Source organism: Camponotus floridanus, unplaced genomic scaffold (assembly GCF_003227725.1).
Source record: "Camponotus floridanus strain SB8 unplaced genomic scaffold, Cflo_v7.5 scaffold24, whole genome shotgun sequence".
In the NCBI taxonomy this organism is placed as follows: domain Eukaryota; kingdom Metazoa; phylum Arthropoda; class Insecta; order Hymenoptera; family Formicidae; genus Camponotus; species Camponotus floridanus.
Genome location: NW_020229370.1, coordinates 2,480,692 through 2,495,357, shown reverse-complemented (window position 1 = coordinate 2,495,357; position 14,666 = coordinate 2,480,692). Strand labels below are relative to the sequence as shown.

Genomic DNA, 14,666 nt, shown 5'->3' with positions numbered 1-14,666 from the left:
GCGATTTTATTGTCTTAGGAACGACACTGCGTCTCTCTTCTCTCTCACTCTGTCTTCTCGACATATTTATTTCACTTTACAGGCTCGGTTCTTTGTTTAATTTATCGTAATTTAATTTATTTACTCTCTCTCTTTACAGAGGGAGAGAAAAAGAATACATATATACTCTTTTTTCTTCTAAAAAGAGTAAATAAATTACGATAAATTAAATAGATTAAAGAATTTATTCTAAAAAGATATAACTGACTAGATGAAAATATACAACACAACAGAGTCTGTAAAATAGAATAAATATGTTGAGAACAATATATCAAGTTAATTAATGTAAGTTTATTTTGTCTCATACAATATATACACGAGAAACAACATCAAAATAAAGTATACAGTATAAAATAAATTTTATAAAAATCTTTTCTTTTTCTTTTTTTCTCTTCCTATCAAAAGAAATTTAAATCCACGATACTTTCATAAAACAATAATTAATCAATCGATATGCATAAATCAATCGATAAATTAATTTGAATTTATTTTCAAAATTATCCATCTGATTACATTTCACATCAGTCTTGATGATGTTTGCTAGGATGCTCTCTCACGATTCATTGATCCGTTCATTCATTAATCATGATAAGCTTACTTCGTGGTACGAGAGCAGTGCAAAGTAAACTGTAGGTCTGCAGAATCCATGTTATCGATGCAATTCAGTTTCTTATTAATCGTACACTGTCCTCTGTACGAAAATGTGCAAGTTACAAAGTAAAGAAGCATCGGTACAATCACAATGCAACGTTATTGACACTTGCACCAATCGTCGCGATGACTAAATGCATCATTCAAACATCGGGCAATGAGTCATATGATAAGGCTGACATTACTTATACTTGTCTATTCTAATACAACTCGGATTAAATTTTTAGTCAAATATTTTTTTTATATCCATCTGCCGCTCGCTTTTTCTCCCTTACGTTCTTTATCAGCTGATCAGCTGTTTATAATAAGAAACGATTTTACCGACGTGCTGATAAAATAATTACTGTATAATGTGGCATCCTACATATGTTATATGCAACTCGATTTTTTAGAAATGCAAATTGCATATTAAAAATATTTAAAAAAAGTTACGTCACGATTTATTAAGATATTATTTAATCATCTATATCATCCGTGATATATTGCACTTAGTATCTCTGAAATTTCCTGATTACTTGTGTTGTTTGCAAAACAAAAAGAGAAGACACGCAATATGTCAATTAATATAAACTATCATTTAGTTATAACAACTAGGGTGAAGTTCAATTTTTTTCTACGAATTTTTTTCTATCTTATAGATCAATAATCTAGAAAAAACAAACCAATGATTAATCAGCAACATTCAACATTCGAGTTAGCTAACCTAAACTTGCAAGGAAATCTTAAATATGTTTGGATAATTTTATAATAATGTTTTTAGAACGTACAACATGGAAGTTTGATCTCTGGTACTATTGGAAAAAACAGAAGCTGACAGGAATATAAAAATAACATAGACATTTTTAACGACTAATTCCAGGTCTTCCTGATCGTAATTTGATCCATAAAAAAATGCAAGTTAAAAATCTTATTTTACCCAAGTTTTTAGGCTTTGAAAAGCGAACTTTAAAAATCTTGAGAAGGATTTGTCGTTTAGTTTCTTCTTTCGAAAAAGATGATGTGCTACGTGACATTTTGTTTATTACTTTCGCTACTTTTTTACTCTTGTCTCGTATAAAACCGCTCGTTAAATCTGCCACTTATTGCATTTGACGATGCGTGTGCAGTTTACTTTTTAAGCTTTCTTGAGTTATTGACATGAGTGATGAGAAGGAACCACCAATTTAAAAGAGAAAACTATCTGCGTATTACTATTTGATTCCAACATTGTATTCGTGCTTTACACGTGTCTAGCCGAACACAATCCCGAAAGAATTTCAAGGAAATATTTTCTATTATTGCCGAAAGGCTTTAAGGTAATTGTAAAAAAATATTGCTATCGCGATATTCGAATATTTGCAAGTTTTTTCAATTTCTTTTATTTATATCGAAACATTAATTAAATTCGCATTCCTTTAATAAATAAAATATTTATATAAGTGTCTAGAAATGTGATAGAATAAGATACAAAAAACAAAATATATGTAACGTATAAGATCATAAAATGCGATGTCATTTAAGACACTTTCTCCGTGTATTTGTGTAAATAAGTTAATCAGATACGTAGATACTCTATAGTTATTACATAGATATACTATATAGCCGGCGATATCAGATAATTGACTAGTTTGAATATGTGAATTATTCACGATTATTTCTTGAATACTTGGCTATCCGACATCTCGAAGATTAGAGACCTAGAATACCTAAAATACTGGGGGAAACAATCATAAATTAATCTCATAAATGTAATTGAATGTTTAATTCATACGTCATTTAAAAGCAAAGTTTTATCAAAAAACGCGTAATTTCTTGAAGGCTATTTAATTAGTTTTGATTCAGTTGAAAATAAATTTATGCTTTGCAAATATTATATATCGTTGTTTATCTTGAAGCTAAAATTATTAATTTCGATTATTTTTTTGAATGATTAGATAATATAATTTTAATCATTATTAATTGATGAAATCTTATTTTTATAAAATTGATAATTTTCCTATAAAAAAAAATAAATTATGAAAATGCATTTGATTTGAAAGGAAGGGAAAATGAAGGTATAGTAATGTGCGACTTGTTTCAACGTATGATCGTTTTGGGGCCCTGAAAAGGGCCAGTTTCGTAGCGGAAGCAGAAAGCAGTATCAGAAAATTATTTCTTCGTCGCTTTAGCACTCTTGGTAGCCGCCGCCTTGGTGGTTTTCGGCTTAGGCGTCTTTGTTTTGGCAGCCGGGGCTTTGGTAGCCTTCTTGGTCTTGGACAGATTCTTAGTCTGAGCGGCGGACTTTTGTTTCGCCGCGGCTTCGACCTTCTTCGCCGCCGCTGTTTTGGCGGTCTTCTTCGGCGTCGCCGGCTTCTTCTCGGCCGCCTTCTTGGCCTCGGTCGCTTTTTTCGTCGGGGGCGCCTTCTTCGCGACCTTCTTCTCGGGAGTTTTCTTGGCGGTCGTGCTACGTTCCTTGACGACGCGCTTCACCACCTTACTCTTCGGACTGGGCTTGGCGGTCGCAAGCTTGAACGAGCCCGATGCGCCCTTCCCCTTGGTCTGCACCACCGCGCCGGATGTGACAGCCGCCTTCAGGTATCTCTTGATGAAGGGAGCGAACTTCTCGCCGTCGACCTTGTAAGTCGAGACGATGTACTTCTTGATGGCCAACACGGACGAGCCCTTGCGATCTTTCAGCTCCTTGATGGCGGCCGTAACCATCTCCGCGGTCGGCGGATGCGTCGACTTGGGACGCTGAGTCTTCGCCTTGGATTTGGCGGCTTTCTTAGCTGCTGGGGCCGTGGCTGTATTTTCCACGGCCGCGGTATTACCGGATGCGTTCTTATCCTCCATGGCGATAGATATGCGAGATATATTGTGCAACGTTCGCAGACGAAGAGTACAAATATAAACTTTCGTTCTAGACGCTCACAGATGACGCTATTCACGATCTCCCGTTCGTCGCGCTACTTGTACTGTGAGCGCGGACCATGGAGAGAGTCCCTCCCAATGTTGAGAGTAACATGCCGCCGGGAATGAAAGAGCGGCCGGTAATTGTTGCTTGTTTAAACAATATTTTGCACAATGAAGGTCGTTCGGTCGACGTACGGAATCGTAGAAGCGAGTAGCTAGTTTCGTTTCGTACGCATTTCAACGGGCTTCCGCGCGATGCATATCGATTTTTCCGCGGTTCCGTGCGACCCGACCGGCTGATCCATTCGGGGGAGTCGATTCAACTCGCCAAATAAGTTAATAAACAATGCAATTATCAATGCACGGCGCGTTTATGCGGTTCACGAAACGTCGTGATAGCTGTGCTAACCGATCGCGAGCGTCTACTTCGGACGAGGTACCAGATTCACGCTGAATATTCCAACTTTCGTGGGTGGCAGAATACAAGCGTTAACGCAACACAATGTGAATACCGATTACAAAGTACATTTGCAGACAATTTTATAGAATAGTGTAAAATGTCATTATCGATTGGGAGGAGGGCGGTTATCGTTACGTTGTAGTATTATATGCGTAATCGTGAAATTTCCTCGAAAAAACTAGGTATCCGCGAGACGATCTCTTGTAAGCCGTCGATTGCATCCGTGCAGTTGAACGTTGTTGTAACAAACTATCCGAGACGAGATAACGAAATAATTGTAGACAGTCGTGTTAATGAAAAACAACCCTCGATGAAGCACGAACGATCATAATTTAGCCTCTCTTCAAATTCCGAAATCTGGATTGAAATTAACGACATATTCACTTCTGATTCGCGATCTGCGTCATCAGGAGCACGTGAAATTCGAACCGCGATTGAAAAATTCTCGCTTTCATGAACGACGGATTTTTTTACCTCAAACTACCGACCTCGATCATTTGTAATTAGATTCTTGTTCATAAAATCCGTTGGCGAAACTGAAAATAAAAAATATTATCTCTCATCTGGATTCGAAACAACGTTTTAAAGTCTTATCTATAGGTCGTTAGTCGTATGTTTCTTTGCCTGTCATTACTTAATTTAACATTTGCAAGACAGTGTTTTACTTAACTTTTTACTTAATTTAACATTTGCAAGACAGTGCTTCCTCTATTTGAAAGCGTACTCTTTCATTGTTTCTACAATGAAAATTTAATTAATCTCTCTCGATACGCACAAATAATGCATGTCGCTTGAAAGCTGTCTCTGCTTTAAAGTCAACGAAAGGCTCGTAGTGGTTCGCACTTACCTAAGGTGTGCTTTATATTTATTTATGAATAATTTAAACCTTAAAACTTGAAAAATCCGTTCTAAAAGAAAACACTCCAGTTAATTCCGCCTTATCTTTACTACGCTATCTTTGTCCTAATATTCTTTGTCTATCTGGAATAATACGTCCTCTTTATTTAACAGATAATATAATTTTGGGAATAACGAGGTTTCTGCGCCACTTTCCAATTTTATCTATTTCTCTTTGCTCTTAATGTTTCAATTAATATCGAAACGTAAAAAAATTACATATATGTAATTTTTTTATCATATATATCATTATTATAATATATTTAATTTATCTACATTATTTGGAAAATAAAACTTCGTAAAAGTTCAATAACTGCCATGTGACATTTCTAAAACTTTATGAGTTAATATTTGGTACATACATATTTAAAAAAGAACTGTTGATGCAGACAAAATATAGATGACACAAAAATATGATAAATAAATACTTGATCGAGAACAAAAATTACAGCTTCGAAAATAAAATAATATTAAAAGTTATAATTCATTGATTTTCTTTTTGTAGGTTAGCTTGTACGGCTAAAATAGTTCTATGAATTCTTGAAAAATAATTCATATATAATGACCATTAATGTTAGTTTCTTAGAATATACTATGCAATTACAAAGAGAGACGATTTTTAATAGGAGATATTTATAGGAGCTATTTATAGTCTTGAAAAGTATCTAAAAATATACTTTAATAGTACATCACTTATATATCCTAAGTACGCAATAACATATTGGTCGATATTTTCTTTCGACTATAGAGGCATTATAGTGAGATGTCATATGGAATATTATTTCTTTCCAATTTCCATATAAACCGAATTTCGTGAAAAAGAAATAAAAGTGAGCAATAGCTTTTAAGAAATATGCATGACATTTCGCAATCATAAGGAAGGTTCTATATTTAAATGTATAGGAATTTTAATGAGCGAATAAATAAAACTTGAGTATGCATTGAAAAATAACTTATGCATATTCTTTTAATAAAACGCATATTATTTTTATAAAATTATTAATAATAAATATATGTTTTGCGTTTAGAATATATGATGTGTATAGAATAAAATATTCGTTGCATAACTTCTACGATAGAGTCAATTTAAATAAAAAATATTCTACAAAATAAAAATATTCAGAGTTACTAGAAAACGTGATTTCAAATGCGTACTGTCATTCCTCATTCGACTCCTCATTTGATATTAATACATACGATATTTATTTTTAATATTTATATATTTTTAATATTTTTGATATTTATATATTTTTAATATTTTTGATATTTATATATTTTAATATTAAAACTTTATTTATGTTTATTATGTTTTCATGTATCAAGAATTGCAGTTATATTTCATTTCGAGAAGACTAGTTTAACCAGTATTACATGAAATCATATTTGGCATAAATTGAATTAAATTACAATATTTTTACATATCGGATGAGGACATCATTTGAGAACTTATTAACTGTACCTTCAGTCATATTAAATACATGATCGCATTTATCGTTCAAGCTTCCTGGAACTTGAATGCGTATTGTATTCGAACAATGCAATGTTTAAATGAAATTTCGATTTTAATTGAAATCAATTATCTCTCGCATCGAGATCATTAGTTGTTAGGACTTTATTAAGTATATTAAGATTGCAAGCAAATATATACATTGCATAAATTAAATGTATTATCCTTTTTCCGCATGTGTCATACTTTTGAAGCGGACTTTTTAATCTACATTTATATCAATTTACAATTTTGACATATGAGATGGAAAAGCAAGGTATTTTCTATATCGTACGCTACACGCTACGTAAAGGATCCTCTTCGAAGCATATGATAGAGCAGCCTTAGTACTGATTGAGCTCGCAGAAAACGCCGCGTTCGTTTCTCCCCACCACTGGAGCTGCGACCAATCACCGTCGAGTTGTCCGTCCGCTGGGTCTATAAAAGCAGACGGAAAGCCGTTCGCCTCCACTTTTCTACTGACCATCGTTTCGATAGCTGGTACCTTCTGACTTGCGTAATGGCTCGTACGAAGCAGACTGCTCGCAAATCTACCGGAGGCAAAGCCCCGCGAAAGCAATTGGCGACTAAAGCGGCGCGTAAGAGTGCGCCTGCCACTGGTGGTGTAAAGAAGCCTCATCGCTACAGGCCTGGTACTGTAGCCCTTCGTGAGATTCGTCGCTACCAGAAGAGCACTGAGCTGCTCATCCGTAAATTGCCGTTCCAGCGTCTTGTTCGTGAGATTGCACAGGACTTCAAGACGGATCTCCGTTTCCAGAGCTCCGCTGTTATGGCTTTGCAGGAGGCGAGCGAGGCTTACCTCGTCGGTCTATTCGAAGACACTAACCTGTGCGCTATTCACGCCAAGCGAGTCACTATTATGCCTAAAGACATCCAGCTGGCGCGTCGCATTCGTGGAGAGCGAGCCTAAGAATTTTCTACGACACCGGCCCTTTTCAGGGCCACCAAATGAATTATTCGAAGGATTATATCTCAGTTTCGCTTAAACATTCCTCCTGTTTCAGGAATATTTACTTCGCTGTATTTTATTAACTTGAATTTTTTATGTTTAGAACTTTTTAAAATAAACTTCTGAAACCTTTATGAAATATTAAATTCATACAAAATTCAATAAAATTGAAACTGCGAGAGGATTTCATGGGAGATTTTAAATTAAAAGTACATTGATATATTTTTAATCTTTTTTTCCATTCGCTTTTAAAAAATATTCGATTCAAGTCTAAAATTGATTTTAATTCAGAAAAATATTTTTACGTCAATATATATGTAGAACTTTATTTCTGGGCTTGTTTTTTTAAGTAACTCAATACAATTTTATTTAAAACAAATTTTTTTACGTTATAATGATTACAAATGATTGTGTGATTGTACATGAATATAAATGATTGACATTTTTAAATATGACAATTTTTGTTCTTTAATGTCAATATATACTCTGAAATGTGTAATTTATATATAACACGACATTTTACAAGTTATATGATATTGATTATAAAAATCCTGGTTTTAATAACATTGATTGAAATTATATTTTTATTACGTATTAAAAATTTTCATATTTAATTCTAATTTTGCATCTTGATAGATATAAGATAACTACATATCGCATCGTTAATTGACCAGCTGATTGTTTTATCTGTAGTCATATTCGCTCCTAACCTTTACAATCTATAGTATTTTTTATAGAAATTCTGAATCATTTAATTTTTCTATTCGAAATATTTCAACATATTTTAGCATTCGTTGCATGAACATACATGAATATACTATTTAGATATAGTTTTGTTTCAAATGTATTGCAATATTTATCGATTGGATTAGTTACAATTCAAATTTTTTATGAAATTTTTTTAATGAAATTTTTATGAATTAGCATGCTTAATAAAAGTAGCAATATTAAAAATAGCTATTTTTAAGAGAAAAATAAGTTTTGTGAATTTAAAAATTAATGTGTAAATATAAAAAGGTATATTTATCTTTAATTAAGCACAAAAAGCTAAGAATTTTTTTATTCTATATTGAAATCATTCAAATGCATCTTGTATTTTACGCTTCATTGGAAATGCAATATCCTGCAATAAATTGCAAATTCGAATATATTGGATATGCATATAAAATAACATTGCAATTCTATCAAACCTTATTACTCAATATATGTATACATAAATGATTGTTTCTTTTAATATGAATGTCACAGGTGTAATAATTTTAGTCATAAATCATAAGATTTTGCATTAATAGGAAAAATGTAGCGAACAGGAATTAAACCGAACGTTCAAGTCATTTGTGGCCCTGAAAAGGGCCGATTGGTATTTGTAGAAATCCACAATTTCTTTAACCGCCGAAACCGTACAGAGTTCTGCCTTGGCGTTTCAGGGCGTATACGACATCCATGGCAGTTACTGTCTTCCTCTTGGCGTGTTCAGTATAGGTGACAGCATCGCGGATGACGTTTTCGAGGAACACCTTCAACACACCGCGAGTTTCTTCGTAAATCAAGCCGGAAATACGCTTTACACCGCCACGTCGCGCCAGACGACGAATGGCCGGCTTGGTGATACCCTGGATGTTATCACGAAGAACCTTCCTATGTCGCTTCGCTCCTCCTTTTCCCAATCCCTTTCCTCCCTTTCCGCGACCAGTCATCTTGAACTACTAGTAAGTACGATCAGCGTCTACACACGAGAAAACAGATCGAATGACGGTGAAAGCATCGTGGCGCGCCCTTTTATAGCGGACGAATCCAGCCTCTCCCCACCACGTCGACACCGACCAATCAGAGCGTTCCTCTTGTTTCTTGGTCTAACGTACATTACTAGGCGATAAAGAATTATTTTTTTATATACAATATTGAGTCAGCCAGGAAGTTTTCTTTTTAATTCAACTGAATGGAATAGAATGATAGATGTATATTTAAAAATTTAAAAAGAAAATGAGATAATGCAAGTTCAGTTAAAAAGAATAAATCTAAGATGAAACTTGCGATACACATAAAGATGTAGTTTACATCTTTATACTTATTAATTGAAGAATTATTAAAGCTACTTATTTTGAGGAGAAAAAGTAAAAATAAAAAAACAACATCCACTAATTGTAAGCATGAAGTGCATATTTATATTTAAAGTAAAAGCAGAACATTCATTAATTGTAAACATAAAACGCATACTTATTTCATTTTGATAAGCTTTGCAAATATAAAGAAAAAAATGAAGTGCGGAAAACAAAAATTGCTAATGTTTAATCTAGCACGTATCATACGATGCGTATCCATGACATGTTTTATGTATGTCGTGATTTATATGTTTATTCATAAGTCTGATTTTCCCTAGAGCTCCTTAAAACTATGCTGGCGTGATAAATTATACAAACAGGAATGTTGGCGTAAATTTTATTATATTAACTAACATTGCATTAATCGATGTGGAGCACGGATACTAGACTTTCTCTTGTAGAATCTCCAAGAAACTTAATAGCTATTGTTTGGCATCTATCATATTTAATGAGATAAAATTTCACTGATTTTATAATACATCAATAAGTGCAATTGAAATGATATTCTCTGTAACTTTACTCGATGAGGAAAAGAATTTTATAGCGACACAACGCGCATCATTCAGCGACACGAGTGTCGACCAATGACGCTGTAGCATGGTAGGAGCCACTGCCGCTCGCACGTGATTGGTGCGCTCGCCCTACCGCTTGCTACTATATAAACTCGCGTGGAAGCTACTCGCCAAATCATTCTGTCTCTGAGCTCGCTTTGATACAGACCTACGAGATCGATCATGCCACCGAAAGCTAGTGGTAAGGCGGTGAAGAAGGCCGGAAAGGCGCAGAAGAATATCAGCAAAACTGATAAGAAGAAGAAAAGGAAGAGGAAGGAGAGCTATGCTATCTACATCTACAAGGTGTTAAAGCAGGTTCATCCCGATACTGGAATCTCTAGCAAGGCTATGAGCATCATGAACAGTTTCGTTAATGACGTTTTCGAACGCATTGCGGCCGAAGCGTCGCGATTGGCTCATTACAACAAGCGATCCACGATCACATCTCGCGAGATCCAAACTGCTGTAAGACTTCTGTTGCCCGGCGAGTTGGCCAAGCACGCCGTCAGTGAAGGAACAAAGGCGGTCACCAAGTACACTAGTTCGAAGTGAACAAATTACGGAAACGGCCCTTTTCAGGGCCACCAATTATATTTAACGTTGACAGTTCTTGTATCGTGATTTTTTCAATTTGCTAGAATGTTAAGATTAGTCTAATTTAATAATTATATTTAATAATTATATGTGTTACTAATGTATAGGTAAAATTACAAATGCTCCTAATATTTCGATAGATTTTTGAGACAATCTTTATTTACTGTTTAAATAATAAAGTTCTGGTCTGCAAATTTTAAGTATCAGTTATAAAGTAGGAATTTGTATTTTTTAAGCGATTATCCAAGTAAAATATCCAAGTATAAATAGATGAATGCTAAATAATTAGAAAATTTTAAGTATACTTAGACATGCATCTCTTTGTACGTAATTTTTAAAAAATTAAAAAATATATTTAATATAAATTATTATTAAATATAAATTTAATATCCTGAAGATGAAGTAAAGATGATTTATATTTTTTAAGCGATTATTACAGAAAAATATCCAAGTATGAATAGATGAGTGCTAAATAATTAGAAAATTTTAAATATACTTACACATGCATCTTTTTGTACGTAATTTTAAAAAATTAAAAATATGAATTATTAAAAAATTATAAATATGAATTATTAAAAAATTATTAAATATAAATTTAATATCCTGAAAATGCAAAGCAAAGAGAACGATAATGATAAATGATTTGAGATACACATACATGTTTATAAGTAAGAGGAGAAGTTCGATTTTTCATCCCGAAATTTATTTATAATTTTCAATAAGTTGATGAAAATTCTATCAATGTTTCTATGTTTCTATTCTTCAAATATATTCATTCATAAGAGGTCTTTCTCCGATTCATAAACGAATATATATCTTCGATAGAAATCGATCGATATTATTAGGAGTAAATAGCGGGACTGACGGTGATGTGTGCCATGCGTATAGTTTTCAAAGAAACCGTGAAACTTTCTTATATACAAACTATATGATGTATAAATACTGTAAATATAATTCGAACTTTAATTGATGAAATCGCGATAATACGTGTATATAAAATATTATCAGTGTGTAGTAAAGTACATGCTTCAGAGGTTATATTTTTGTGTTTAGCACTTGTGCTTTTTATGGGTGTGCAAGGATATTTTTCTCGTCACAATACAATTCAATCAACTTCCTTATTTTTCCTGATGTTCCGTCGCATGTAAGAAATCAAAATCTTGATTTTACTATTTAACGGTGTCTGTACAATAGTAATATCTGAAAACAGAAGGTTCGTAGGTTATTCTTAACCTAAAAATGTCCGACGACGAGGATTTGGTTTACGTGAAGAAGCAGAAGACCGTTCATTATGGCTCGCTGGAAGAGGCGGAACGCGCCCGGCTCGCAGCTTTGCAAGTTGCTGTCGAAGCTGCGGACGAAGAGAAGGATGCCACAAACGCGAATGATATCACCAATGCTTCCAACTTGGTCGGCAATGTGCACATCTCAAACGAGTATATGGAACTCGAGGATGAAATGTCCAAAGATCGCCAGGCGTTACTGGAAGAATTCGAACGTAGGAAAAAGGCCAGGCAGATTAACGTTTCCACAGACGATTCCGAGGTAAAGAAACACTTGAGACAATTGGGTGAACCAATTTGTCTGTTTGGCGAAGGTCCCGCGGATAGAAGAACAAGATTGAGAGAATTATTAGCGAGTGTAGGAGAAGATGCTATAAAGAAGAAGCACGAGGAAGAAGAGAAACCGCTTCATACGGTTGAAAAGGATACAGAAACAACTTGGTATCACGAGGGTCCAGAATCTTTGCGAATTGCACGATCATGGATAGCATGTGAGGCTTGGATTTAATTCTCTCTAAAAAAAAAATTAAAATATGTAAATTTATATTACTCATAGATACTGCAGATATTATACAAATTTGTATATTTACAGCATATTCATTACCCAGAGCAAAGGTGCGATTGAACGAGGCGAGACAAGATCTAGAATTACCAACTGCGACTCGAACAGCGAAAAGACAAGAACTTTTGAAGAAGCTGCAAGCATTAACTATTTATTGCTCTCAAATTGGAGATACGAGGCCCATCTCCTTTTGTCAGTTTAGCCCTAATTCAAAGATTCTTGCTACGGCATCATGGTCAGGCTTGTGCAAATTATGGTCTGTACCTGACTGTACTTTGTTGCGCACTTTAAAAGGACATACTTGTAATGTTGGCTGTATTGTTTTTCATCCAAAAGCTACGATAACCGAAGATGTGATAGGTGATAATGCAGGACAGACTTGTGTGCTGGCATCTTGTGCATCAGATGGTCTGTATATTGTTATAAATTATGTAAGATTTTGAGATAAAAAAGATTCATAAATTTCAAGATTCGTTTTATTCATATAAATATTATAATTAGGCACTGTGAAATTGTGGAGTGGTGGCACTGGCGAAGAACCATTGGCAGAAGTAGAAGGACACGAGCCTCATAGAGTTTCCAGGATAGCGTTTCATCCGTCCGGACGATTTCTTGGTACGTGTTGCTACGACGCATCTTGGCGATTGTGGGATTTAGAGCAACAAGCAGAAGTACTTCATCAAGAAGGTCACTCTAGAGCTGTACATTGTATTAGGTATATCTTGTCTTATATATGATTGGTTTTATTGATTTTTACTCTATGTCAATCGCGATTTTTAATATATATTTTTATTCTTACTCAGTTTTCAGTGTGATGGAAGTGTTTGCGCTACAGGTAGTCTCGATTCTTTCGGTAGAGTATGGGATTTGCGTACCGGTAGATGTATAATGTTTATGGAAGGTCATCTAACATCCATCTTTGGCGTCGATTTCTCGTCAAATGGTTTTCATATAGCGACAGCAAGCGAGGATAATACTTGCAAGATATGGGACTTGCGAAAGAGGACCTGCATATATACGATACCGGCGCATACCAACTTGTTATCCGACGTAAAATACCAGAGAATAGAAGGACAATATTTAGTTACCGCGTCTTACGACAACACAGCCAAAATCTGGTCCAATAAGACATGGCAACCGCTCAAGGTGCTACCAGGTCACGATGGAAAAGTCATGTCTGTCGATGTGTCTCCTGATCACAAATTTATCGCGACTAGTTCGTATGATAGAACTTTTAAATTATGGGCTCCAGAATAAACCAACTAAGAGAATATTTTTTCTACTATGTCAAATATATTATAAAAATTATTCTTTAGTGTCTCTTATTTATATAATATAACAAAGTATGTATATACTTACGTAAAACACAATGAAGTATGTATATACTTACGTAAAACACAATGAAATCACATTTCATTGATAATTTAATTATAGCAATTCTATTTACTATGCATTATTCGTTTTCATACAATTTACGTAATCATACAATTTTGTATACAATAGGTTTAATAAAAATTAATTTCTCCGAAATATGTTGATTATATTGGAGAAACATACTTTTCATTTTTAAATTTGTAATATATTTAAAGTTACAGTCGGAAATGTTATTAACGCTCGTATTGCGCTTTTCAAAAATATGTCTTCCGTGAAATAGGTCTTATAATCGCGTATAAACTTTTGACGTTATTTATAACTGGGGCAGCTGCCCGTTCAATAGGCGCACCGTCGATGTTTATACCGTCCTCGACAGAGTCACGAACATGTTAACTACAGAATCCGAACTCTTATGCTGAGGTTTGTCGAGTACATTTCAAGATGGAAACTGAAAGGGAAGACCTCGCGCGCTCTTATGTTATTAACAAACTTTCAATGTAATTCTGAAACAGCATCCTTTAGAACTTTCGTTGTAGATGTTATACTGTTGTACCGACAGAATTTCTCTTTGAAATTGTAATTTACTTTTCTTCATTTTTAAATATTGCATTCAAGTGTCTTTTGATATTAGAACACAAAATATATTTACTTATGAAAATAAAGTAATAATTTTTAATGTTTAACTTATTAATATCAGGAGAACGGAGGGAGAAAATTATATTTATAATCTTGGAAGATTAATATAATTATATTTCTATCCTAAATGAGAGATATTATAATTACATATTTCTATTCTTTTCAATGAGACCGAGATAATAAAAAT

At 34.1% G+C, this 14,666-nt stretch overlaps 5 protein-coding genes across 5 annotated transcripts; 3 read left to right on the top strand and 2 right to left on the bottom strand.

Annotated features, from left to right (window-relative positions):
• Positions 1–2,697: 2,697 nt before the first annotated feature.
• LOC105257121 (histone H1E) lies at positions 2,698–3,577 on the bottom strand. The gene has a single exon (XM_011267537.3). It carries the CDS (start codon positions 3,499–3,501, stop codon positions 2,818–2,820), a length of 684 nt encoding a protein of 227 aa, XP_011265839.1. The 5' UTR covers positions 3,502–3,577; the 3' UTR covers positions 2,698–2,817.
• Positions 3,578–6,883: 3,306 nt separating this feature from the next.
• On the top strand, positions 6,884–7,463 carry LOC105257120 (histone H3). Its single transcript, XM_011267536.3, has one exon. It carries the CDS (start codon positions 6,925–6,927, stop codon positions 7,333–7,335), a length of 411 nt encoding a protein of 136 aa, XP_011265838.1. The 5' UTR covers positions 6,884–6,924; the 3' UTR covers positions 7,336–7,463.
• A 1,014-nt stretch (positions 7,464–8,477) lies between these two features.
• LOC105257119 (histone H4) lies at positions 8,478–9,121 on the bottom strand. The gene has a single exon (XM_011267534.3). It carries the CDS (start codon positions 9,069–9,071, stop codon positions 8,760–8,762), a length of 312 nt encoding a protein of 103 aa, XP_011265836.1. The 5' UTR covers positions 9,072–9,121; the 3' UTR covers positions 8,478–8,759.
• Positions 9,122–10,178: 1,057 nt separating this feature from the next.
• On the top strand, positions 10,179–10,921 carry LOC105257118 (histone H2B). The gene has a single exon (XM_011267533.3). It carries the CDS (start codon positions 10,211–10,213, stop codon positions 10,580–10,582), a length of 372 nt encoding a protein of 123 aa, XP_011265835.1. The 5' UTR covers positions 10,179–10,210; the 3' UTR covers positions 10,583–10,921.
• Positions 10,922–11,458: 537 nt separating this feature from the next.
• On the top strand, positions 11,459–13,766 carry LOC105257117 (U4/U6 small nuclear ribonucleoprotein Prp4). Its single transcript, XM_011267532.3, has 4 exons — positions 11,459–12,398; positions 12,500–12,877; positions 12,971–13,184; positions 13,273–13,766. The coding sequence occupies exons 1-4, from the start codon at positions 11,864–11,866 to the stop codon at positions 13,724–13,726; spliced, it is 1,581 nt and encodes a 526-aa protein (XP_011265834.1). The 5' UTR covers positions 11,459–11,863; the 3' UTR covers positions 13,727–13,766.
• The last annotated feature ends 900 nt before the right edge of the window (positions 13,767–14,666 follow it).

Coding starts and splice junctions, on each gene's coding strand:
- LOC105257121 (XM_011267537.3), bottom strand. CDS start 3,501: ATGGAGGATAAGAACGCATCCGGTAATACCGCGGCCGTGGAAAATACA.
- LOC105257120 (XM_011267536.3), top strand. CDS start 6,925: ATGGCTCGTACGAAGCAGACTGCTCGCAAATCTACCGGAGGCAAAGCC.
- LOC105257119 (XM_011267534.3), bottom strand. CDS start 9,071: ATGACTGGTCGCGGAAAGGGAGGAAAGGGATTGGGAAAAGGAGGAGCG.
- LOC105257118 (XM_011267533.3), top strand. CDS start 10,211: ATGCCACCGAAAGCTAGTGGTAAGGCGGTGAAGAAGGCCGGAAAGGCG.
- LOC105257117 (XM_011267532.3), top strand. CDS start 11,864: ATGTCCGACGACGAGGATTTGGTTTACGTGAAGAAGCAGAAGACCGTT. Junction 12,878..12,970: donor GGCATCTTGTGCATCAGATG/GTCTGTATATTG, acceptor TATTATAATTAG/GCACTGTGAAATTGTGGAGT. Junction 13,185..13,272: donor AGAGCTGTACATTGTATTAG/GTATATCTTGTC, acceptor ATTCTTACTCAG/TTTTCAGTGTGATGGAAGTG.